Source organism: Archocentrus centrarchus, chromosome 3, assembly GCF_007364275.1.
Source record: "Archocentrus centrarchus isolate MPI-CPG fArcCen1 chromosome 3, fArcCen1, whole genome shotgun sequence".
NCBI lineage: Eukaryota > Metazoa > Chordata > Actinopteri > Cichliformes > Cichlidae > Archocentrus > Archocentrus centrarchus.
In genome coordinates, this window is record NC_044348.1 from 16,478,334 (window position 1) to 16,489,057 (window position 10,724).

Consider the following 10,724-nt stretch of genomic DNA (forward strand, 5'->3'; position numbering starts at 1 on the left):
AGGTTCATTTTATGAAATAAACACTGTGGAGACCCCACACATCATCCCCACTGGCCTCTCCAATGATACCAGTTATCTGTTATATATCTGTCAGACATTAATATGCTGCAGTCTTCAGAGCTGGACAGCCCAAGCAACAATTTGGATTCATTTTTAATCAAGTAGTCCAGTATATACTGTTTATACCAGTAGTCTATATTCTACCAGGGATACTGCAAAATCACCAGATTATTCTCTGTAGTCCCCTTTTCCCCCCATTGTTAAAACTACTGATTAGCAAACTTTAAGTATAAACAATGAATTATTAAATAAGATCATAAAACTGTTTTGAACATCTTGTGAGGAGGGTTTCTTTGTCAGGTAAATTAATCTTCCTCCATACCATAACAGCTGGATTTAGGACAGAGCACCGATGTTTAGCTGTTAAAATGATAATTATTAAATTATTAAATGTAAACAACAGCTCATCACAAACCCACTAAAATCCTTGATGCTGCACAAACAAGAAACAGAATCCAGTGGACTGTCTCATTGGGATTTGCACAGCTGATGTGTAGGCCCTTTTTATGGAAAACTGTGGGTCTTTCATGGAGCAGAAGGTAGTTCCATTTGCTTAATTCTATTATTCTCCAAAACACCACAAACAATCACATTTCTGTATCTCTGCATTGGATTATGTACATATTTTTTCAATGATTGCACATTTGGCATTTATTAAATACCAGGGGTGTGTCCCAGTGTCATTGGAGTAGAGTGCTGTTAATCTTACAATGCCCATTGGCTGATAGCATTGATGGGAACAGTAGAAGTGTAACCTATTACATTTACTAAAGTACAGGTTTAATGTACTTGTACTTTAAGTATTTCTAAGTTTTGCTATGTTCAGCTTCTTCTATTTTGTTTGGAAATACCATACTTTATACATCATGCTATTTATTTTACAGAATAAGTTATTTATTATTTTGCAGATAAACTGCATTAGTATAGGTCAAGGTACCCAGCAATAAGAGTAATTAAAATCAGCAGCAGCTGCAATGATCCATATAATGGATATGATTTTGAAATGTGCCATTCTGTATAATGAGTATGTTTACTTTTAGATAGTTTAAATATACACCTAGCACACAAAGTAAGGAAATTTGTGTTTGGTTAATTATTTCTTTGTTGTAATAATGCTTCTTGGCAATATATCTTATATGTATACTTGTATACATAAACTCTTATTTGTGTCATTTACTGGATTGTATGATTGAAGTCTAAAGAAACAAGACATATTGACAATTTATTCATTTAATAAACAGGGGCTTCAGTAGCATGTGGAAGAACCATACACAGCCACAACAGTCTGACACCTCATACTGGTCACCAGCTTGGTCACACACTGTTGTGGGACGGCATCCCAATCTTCAACCAGCATTTGTCGCAAGTCAGCCACTGTGGTTGTGTTGGTCACTCTGGCATGAACAGCACGCCCAAGCTGATCCCTCAAGAGTTCAGTGGGGTTGAGGTCATCTTGGAGGATAGAGTTCAGTTCCAGTTTGTGGAGTTATGGGATTTCCACTTGTTGCAGAATCTCATCTTGATATCGCTCTGTACTGAGATTACTTCCAATGATGACAAGCCTGATTGTCAGCACCTGGGGTACCAGAAGCTCAAAACAAGAGTCAGTAGCAGAAGAAGCTGTTTGGAATTGGCAGAGAAGATTTGGTTTTTTCATGGGTGCAACCCACACACTCAACTATGCTGCTCGACCCACGAATGCATTTTCTTTATATATGTGGCAGCATTTAAGGGGAAAAAACAGGCTTTTCAACACTATAAGGCTTATTGCCAAGAAGCATTGTTACAACAAAGAAATAATTGACTATACACAAATTTACTTACTTTTTGTGCTAAGGTTATATGCCATTCAGCAGTTGTCACTAGTTGTCTTTTGCAATGTAAAGTTGATGGGGTTTCTTTTGTTTTTTTATCAGTGTGTGTTCAAATATGGGACTTTGCATAATTACTTGAATTTTTTTTTCATATTTTAACTAACCAATACTCAGACATTTTTGATGTATCTGTCTCAAATTGCAGATCCTGATTCAGCAGTAAAAATGTCGAGGGGTTTGGTTTGTTTTTTTAGATTGATTTTATTTTGATTATACAACTTAGCACTATAGCTGCTTAAATAGGATTATAACTTTTTTTTAACTTGAATAATTTTTTTCATTTTTTTCCCACTTTCCTAAACAATTATATATAACAAATTTATGTTTAAATTTGTGTTTAGCACCACTTTTTATGTAACAAATCTTTAAGTCACACGGCAGCCAATAAACCTAATGTTTTCTACACCATTTTCATTTAAGGAGAAATAAACGGGCTTTCCAAGGAGAAAAAAAAAAATATTGCCAAGGCGCATTGTTACAACAAAGAAATGATCAACCAAACACAAACTGATTATATTTGTAATCAAATTTTATATGTATTATTTCCTGTGCCTCCCTCTGTCTTGTGCGTGCCCCTCTCCCAAAATCTGACACCCTTTTTTTTTTTTTTTTTTTTTTTAAATCCTGGAAACACCCTTGCTAAATACTGTCCCGACATATTAATTTTAGGTAGACACTTTAATAGGTCACTTTTTGGAAAATTATAATTATTAATATTACTCTTATCGTGATTTTTTGTTATTGTTTTTTTTTTTTTCATTAGAAACAAACGTGTCGCCTTACATTACCTAAGTAGAACATCAAAGTATTTCCTCTGATACTCTTAATTTTTAATGCTTAACAAATTAAAAAAAAAAAAAAAGAAGAAGTCTACATTCACTCATTTTTGACAGCTTTTTGGACCCGGTTCACCCCCCTCCCACACCGACACCAGTGCGGAATGGTGCGCGCTCTTGCGGTCAAGTGTACTCGCTCTCGATCAAACACTGAGTGAAGATGGCGATGAGAGCAGCGCTGCGGTGCCTATCTGCAAACTTTTCACCTAGACTGCCTCAGCTCTCGCAGGTTTCAGCGACTCGGCTGCTGTGGAGAAGCGACTCCCCGCGGACACTGAGCACGTCCTGGGTGCTATCCACAGGTAAAAAAAAAAAAAAAAAAAATGATATAAAATAACCCAAGCTGGCCAAATGAGCTGTAATGGTACTACAAGTAGGCTGCTCACACATTCCTGTCTGACTGTAGTGGGTGGAAAAAAACGACCTCACGGAGTTTGTGTCACTTTCCCACAGCGCGGCACAGAAAAGCGAGAGGAAAAGCAACTAAAGCTTTACTTTAACTTTAAATTAGTTCCATACTTTAGTGCAGGTAATTAGCCGCCACATGTTAACGCTGGCTAAAGCATTCACACGGCTGCATGCAGTCTGAGAGGAGGACAGTCAAAGCACGAGCTCTAAATTGTGATGGTGACCAATTACCCAAGTCTCGTGCACCCAGAAGCAGCTTGTTAAACAAAAGTTACCCTTGATACTGAGCATGAGCCACAGATGGCTGGGGAGGGATGACTGTCATGTAGCTTTCATTAATTCTTAATCATAGACACCAGCCTATCAAATGTTCAGGCTTTAAAAATATCTTTTTAGTCAAGTGAATTATTAGAAGGCATTGCTCAAGCAGTCTGCAGTGGGAGTTAATGTGCACTCCTTGGCCATGCATGAACATCTTACGCATTTCAGTCTGGTTTAAACTTGTATTCTTCTGCATTGGTCGGATGCCAGTACAGGAAGCTGTTGAGGCATTACAGTTTCTTCCTGCAGGGTATTGTAAAGATGACATCAGGAGCTTTGAATCAAAATGCTTCACTGTTTATCTTCATAACTGCAGTGATGGTCAGGATTGAAAATTTCACAACCTTCTCTCTGATTTAAGAGTTTAAGAATTTGATGTGTGTGGCTCCGAAGCTTCATCGCATGCTGTTATATATTTAACTCATTCTCCTTTTTCCTCTTTGTAGCCTTGAAGTTCACAGATAAGCATGAGTGGGTGCAAGTGGAGGGTGGTATTGGCACTGTAGGCATCAGCAGTTATGCCCAGGTAGGTCCTGTCTTTCTACTAATTTATGGCTCACTTGGTTCAGTGGTTTACTTATTACTGTCGAAAAGTACCAGTAGAATAGTCTGCAAAAATGTCTGCAGTGTGCAGTTTAGTACTGTTCTTTGCCCTCAGCAGCTGTGCTGTAACAGGCTAATTTACTGTTTTATGGCCATTGTTTGAAATAATTGATTGTTGGTACTCTGCAGAGGTGTGCAGACACTTGACATTGAAGGACCTGAATGTATGCTGGGGTACCTTAAAACATGAATGTAGCTTTTTAAAGAATAGTTATTACTGTTACTCCTGATGTAACAAGTGCCATGGAAAAAGTATTTGCCCCCTTCCTGATTTCTTTGCATATTTGTCACACTTGCATGTTTCAGAATATCAAATTTTAATATTAGTCAAACATAACCCGAGTAACTGCAAAATGCAGTTTTTAAATGACAGTTTCATTTATTAAGGGGGAAAAGTTATCCAAACCTACCTGGCTGTGCATGAAAAAGTAATTACCTCCTAGACCTAATAACTGGTCATGCCACCCTTGGCACTAAGAACTGCAGTCAAATGTTTGTGATAACTGGCAATGAGTCTTTCACATCCCTGTGGAGGAATTTTGGCCCTCTCTTTGCAGAATTGCATGAATGGCCTGTTTAAGGTCATGCCAAAGGACTTCCTGGTGTGTTTTGGATCATTGTCCTGCTGCATAACCCAAGTGCACTCAAGCTTCAGGGCATGAACTGATGGCCAGACATTCTCCTTCATAGGTTACATCAGTTACAAGTCAAGTCGTCCAGCCCCAGACCATCACACTACCACCACGACACTTTATGTTCTTTTTATAAAATACTTTTATAAAATACTGTTATATCTGGTTTTACACCAGATATAACAGGACTCAAAATTTCCATTAAGTTTAACTTTTGTCTTAAACTTTGGTCTTGTCAGTCAGTACACAGAATATTTTCCTTAAAGTCTTGGGGATCCTCAAGATGCTTTTTGGCAAGTGTGAGACAAGCCTTTGTGTTCTTTTTGGTCAGCAGTGGTTTCAACTTGTAACTCTCCCATGGATGACATTTTTTGCGCAGTCTCTTTCTCACTGTTGAATCATGAACTCTGACCTTAACTGAGGCAAGTGAGGCCTGCAGTTCTTTAGATGTTGCTCTGGGTTCACCACTGTTCCAAGTTTTCTCCATGTGTGGATAATGGCTCTCTCTGTGGTTCACTGGGGTTTCAAAGCCTTAGAAATGGCTTTGTGATTTTTTTGATCAAATAGGTCTGGCAGTAGTCAGGCCTGGTGTGGCTAGAGAAACTGAACTCAGCTTTCCAAATAATGTGATTGATTACAGTGAATTCATAATTTAACAAAGTGCATTGGTGGTCACTAGTCAACCTAACAAGCTTCTTTGGTCTGTGGGTGGAAAACAAAGCACCAAGGAAAGGCAGAACATGCAAACTCCACACGGAGTCCCCCCCTAACATGTTCAAAGTTGAGTTTTACATCTTGGCTTTGAAAGTACTGATAAAGCTGACTGTGGTAGGCAGCTTAGTTCATGAAGGTGTAACAAAGACATAGATTCAGAGTATAGTTCCCTGTAGCCGTACCCTCAGTAGACTGCCAACATTGCAACAGTATGAATTTCAAGACAAACAGTCACCTACTGACTGCTTTGTTGCATTTCAGTGTGACTTCTTTGTAGGCATATAAAGCATAATCTTCAAAAATGTCTGACCCAGATTTTCTTTTTTTAAATTTATCTGGTGAAATCTTAGTGTTTTGGTAACAAATCTCATGAAAAGTCTAAAAATAAAATTATCCAACAAAGTTAAAAACAACGACCGTTTTCATTACTACGACCATTGAACACAGGAGCCCTTTATTTTGAGCCATCATTCTGCTACCAGCTACTTATTCAAGCACTAAACCTATTGTAATATAGATCCCCCTAAATGTACTTTGTATTCCTGTTGGAGTAACTTTAGCTAACTTTAGATATTGAAGTACTGTATAAAGTTGTATAAATCTTAAAAAAAAAAAAAAAAATGTTATTCTTGGACAGAGAAATGTGATTTTTTTTTTTTTTGGGGTGGGGGGGGGGGGGGGGGGGGTCTGATTCTCAGTGCAGCTTTGCTTCTACTCAGGAATATATAATACTTTGTGTCAGGTCATTTGTTCTGTCATTTTAGGAAGCATTAGGTGATGTGGTATACTGCGGACTCCCTGAAGTCGGCCAAAGACTTGAACAAATGGGTAAAAGCTGTGAATACACTGCACATTTACTAAGTAATTGGTTCTAGCATTGTGATAAGAAATATCTTTCATGTGTGTGTGTGTTGCAGATGAGTTTGGTGCACTGGAAAGTGTAAAGGCTGCCAGCGAACTGTACTCACCATTAACAGGAGAGGTGACAGAAATTAACACAGAGCTGGCAGAAAATCCAGGACTTGTGAACAAAGATTGCTATGCAAAGGGTAAGCATCTCACGCTGTCACGCTTTTCCCAATACACTTACCCTTGGCATTTCTTGGAATTGCAGCAGTTTTATTGGCAGGATTGAAGACAACCTGTCAAACCGGATTTGCAAAGAAATGCAAAAATACACCTTGTTCTTTTAAAGATATACACGTGTAGGTTTTAAAATGCAAACTCTTATCTTTCAGGGTGGATAATCAAGATGACCATTGAAAAGCCTGAAGAACTTGATGGCCTTATGGATCAAGCTGCATATGATAAATTTGTCAAATCACTTGAATAAAATTATAAACTCATTTTGCTTTGTAATGTAATCACAATGAAAGATAGAGGAATACTAACATATCCTGTGTGAGACACTTATTCATCTGTGGTATTTATTCTGATTCTGGAATTGCGCTCTCAAACTAAAGTACTCAAATGCACAATAACAGCTTCCACTTACAAAGTTACGTTTTGTTAAGCAACCAGCACATCTAAAGGGCTCTTAATCGCAAGATCTGTCAGTATTATTGGGGCGTGTGTATGTGTGGTGCTTTACTCCATTGTAAACATGTTCACAGATATGGTAAACAACTGGAAACTGCTGTATCAAATCCATTTAATAAAATGTGAACATAAAGTTTGGGTTGTTTTATCCAGACTTGGAAAAAGAATCTTATTCTGGTATTCTTGGCAATTAAAATATTTATGTGGGCGTGTGTGGTGAAGGTGTTGGCACCAGTTTATACGGCAAACATGATGGCACACCTTTAGAGCTAAATATTATGGAAGTGCTTGAGACAGACATTCAAATCATGTTGCTGTACATGAGCTGACAGGGCAGACTATTTTTTTTGTGTATTACAGCTTAAAACACCTTGACCTTTGCCTTCAGGTGAAGATAGCCTGAGATAGCAGAACCTAGTTAATCAATGATTAATGCCACAGTGGTTTTAAAATCAGTGACTCTCAGGCTGATAATGAAAAATCTCTGGTTTCCATTACTAAAGGTTGTTTTCAGTTTATTCTGAGATTTAATCAAGCAAATTGTTTCATCAAGCAAATTGCAACAAATAGTTCATTTGTGATTCAGTAATACTGAGGAATTTAAAGCAGAAGATGGTGACATTTTACTTATGTCCATGAAGCTAATGAAATTTTAGTGTCATTCTGTTGGTTTCCCAGTGCGTCCAAATTGAGCCGAGTAGATGGCTGTAAAAGAGGAGAGCATGTTTTTGAGTCAATATCCAGCCAACATTGAAGGAAAACCATAACAGTGAAGCTCTACTGAAAATAAAATGCACTGCTCAAAAAATTAAAGCAGGCCAGTGATATTTTTTCTCCTCTTCATCTTTTCTGTTCTTTCACTAGTTTTGCATTTGGCTAGGGTCAGTGTCACTAGGTAGCATGAGGCAATGCCCAAACACTACAGAGGTTGCACAGGTAGTCCAACTCCTACAGGATGGCACATCAATACCTGCCGTTGCCATAAAGTTTGCTATGTCTCCCCAAAAAAGTCTCAAGAGCATGGAGGAGACAGGCAGTTACTCTAAAGTTGGACAGGCCCATAGGTGGTCCTTAACCCATCAACAAGACTGGTATCTGCTCCTTTGTGCCAGGAGGAGCACAATGAGCACTGCCAGAGTCCTACAAAATGACCTCCAGCAGGCCCCTGGTGTGAATGTCTCTGACCAAACAATCAGAAAAAAAGACTTCATTAGGGTGGTCTGAGGTGCTCACTTTGTGGACTGTGGAGCCCGACTTGCATTTGTCATAGAATACCAGAATTGGCAGGTACACCACTGGTGCCCTGTGCTTTTCACAGATGAGAGCAGTTTCACCCTGAGCACATGTGACAGATGTGAAAGGGTCTGGAGAATTCAATTCAATTCAATTTTATTTGTGTAGCGCCAAATCACAAGTCGCCTCAAGGTGCTTTATATTGTAAGGTAAAGACCCTAAAATAATTACATAGAAAACCCAACAGTCAAAACGACCCTCTTTGAGCAAACGTTTGGCGACAGTGGGAAGGAAAAACTCGCTTTTAACAGGAAGAAACCTCCAGCAGAACCAGGCTCAGGGAGGGGCGGTCATCTGCCACAACCAGTTGAGGCTGAGGGGAGAGAGACAGGACAAAAGACATGCTGTGGAAGAGAGACAGAGATTAATAATAACTAATGATTAAATGCAGAGTGGGGTATAAACAGAGTAAAAAGAGGTGAATAAAAAGAAAGTGCATCATGGGAACCCCCCCAGCAGCCTAGGCCTAAAGCAGCATAACTGAGGGCTGGTTCAGGGTCATCTGATCCAGCCCTAACTATAAGCTTGATCAAAAAGGTAAGTCTTAAGCCTAATCTTAAAAATAGAGAGGGTGTCTGTCTCCCAAATCCAAGCTGGGAGCTGGTTCCACAGAAGAGGGGCCTGAAAGCTGAAGGCTCTGCCTCCCATTCTACTCTTAAGTATTCTAGGAACCACAAGTAAGCCAGCAGTCTGAGAGTGAAGTGCTTTATTGGGGTGATACAGTACTATGAGGTCTTTGAGATAAGGTGGGGCCTGATTATTCAAGACCTTGTATGTGAGAAGAAGAATTTTAAATTCAATTCTAGATTTAACATAGAGCGAATGAAGATATGGGAGCAATCTGCTCTCTCTTTCTAGTCCCTCTCAGTACTCTAGCTGCAGCATTTTGTATCAGCTGAAGGCTTTTCAGGGAGCTTTCAGGACAGCCTGATAATAACGAATTACAATAGTCCACCCTAGAAGTAATAAATGCATGAATTAGCTTTTAAGCATCACTCTGAGAAAGGATGTTTCTAATTTTAGAAATATTGTGCAAATACAAAAAAGCAGTCCTACATATTTGTTTAATATGTGCATTGAAGGACATATCCTGGTCAAATATGACTCCGAGATTTCTCACAGTGTTCCTGGAGGCCAAAGTAATGCCATCCAGAGTAAATATGTGGTTCGAGACCATATTTCTAAGATTTGTGGGGCCAAGTACAAGTACTTCAGTTTTCTCTGAATTTAGAAGCAGGAAATTAGAGATCATCCAGGCCTTTATGTCTTTAAGACATTCCTGCAGTTTAACTAATTGATGTGTCATCTGGCTTCATGGACAGATAAAGCTGGGTATCATCTGCATAACAATGAAAATTGATGCAATGCTTTCTAATAATACTGCCTAAGTGAAGCACGTATAATGTAAATAGAATTGGTCCTAGCACAGAACCCTGTGGAACTCCATAATTAACCTTAGTGTGTGAAGAAGACTCCCCATTTACATGAACAGGCCTACAAATTCCAGAAGAACACTGATGTTTGAAATGCTCAGGGCCACTGCTGATCTTTGCTGACTGGCTGAGAGGAACTATGTGGTTTTACAACCTCATGCACAGGGAGGCCAATTTTGATGGTTGTTTAAGTTATCAGATATGGATATTCATCTAATGTTATGTGTAGTTCTTTAAACTTGTCCAGTGTGAGCTGGTGCTCAAAAGGAAGTAAGGCAGAATTGGCCCCTCAAAAGTACCAGCACTGCTAAACAACAGATATCTCTTCATTGTACATTCCCAAGTGGTGCTGGTGTGGAGCCAGCTGCCTTTTTAGAAATTGTTACACAACATTGCCAGCAGAAGTTGTTACCGAAGCCCCGCCTGTAATTGCTGACATCAGTGGTTCCAATTTTGTAGCCATGTGTCGATGCCAGATGTTTTGACAGCATCACAAATCTGTATTTGGTGAACAACGGTGACTGATGGAAACACAAGATAGGGCAGGCTGAGGCAAGGGTGGTTAGCAGCAATCAAACTTTAAAAAACTCTTACATATAGCACCTTTTACTTATTACAGACAAAACTTATTTTTCATAGTGCCATTCCAGCCCTTATATTGTGTTAGTGGACCAAGACAGGCAAAATGCACACAGATAATTTTGAGATTTGACAAGATGGAATTGGTAAGAAATTAGTGATTACTGTCAGACAAGGAAACTAATGTGACTGGTGCGTCATCGCTTGTACATGCACTTTGCAGCTCTCACGGCTGGCTTGTGAACAACTCAGCTCAGCCATTTTCATCAATCTAAGACCTGAACCACACCTTTATTTGTATTTCATAGATCATATTTCAACATATAGTGCTTTGTTCTGATTCAAAACCTATAGTTCTCACATTAACGTCCCGTGCAGCACCACTATGTGCCGTAAAGTTGCTTCAACAGCACACCCAGATGAAAGCCTTAT

General features: G+C 39.0%; 1 protein-coding gene across 1 annotated transcript; it reads left to right on the top strand.

Moving 5' to 3' along the window:
• The first annotated feature begins 2,848 nt into the window (after positions 1 to 2,848).
• Positions 2,849 to 7,121, top strand: gcshb (glycine cleavage system protein H (aminomethyl carrier), b). Its single transcript, XM_030725922.1, has 5 exons — positions 2,849 to 3,072; positions 3,946 to 4,025; positions 6,213 to 6,276; positions 6,366 to 6,497; positions 6,687 to 7,121. The coding sequence occupies exons 1-5, from the start codon at positions 2,931 to 2,933 to the stop codon at positions 6,779 to 6,781; spliced, it is 513 nt and encodes a 170-aa protein (XP_030581782.1). The 5' UTR covers positions 2,849 to 2,930; the 3' UTR covers positions 6,782 to 7,121.
• The last annotated feature ends 3,603 nt before the right edge of the window (positions 7,122 to 10,724 follow it).

Bases quoted from the DNA above. Each gene is read 5' to 3' on its own strand.
- gcshb (XM_030725922.1), top strand. From the start codon at position 2,931: ATGGCGATGAGAGCAGCGCTGCGGTGCCTATCTGCAAACTTTTCACCT. The intron at 6,277-6,365 runs GTAAAAGCTGTG...TGTGTGTTGCAG, and splicing joins CCAAAGACTTGAACAAATGG to ATGAGTTTGGTGCACTGGAA. The intron at 6,498-6,686 runs GTAAGCATCTCA...CTTATCTTTCAG, and splicing joins CAAAGATTGCTATGCAAAGG to GGTGGATAATCAAGATGACC.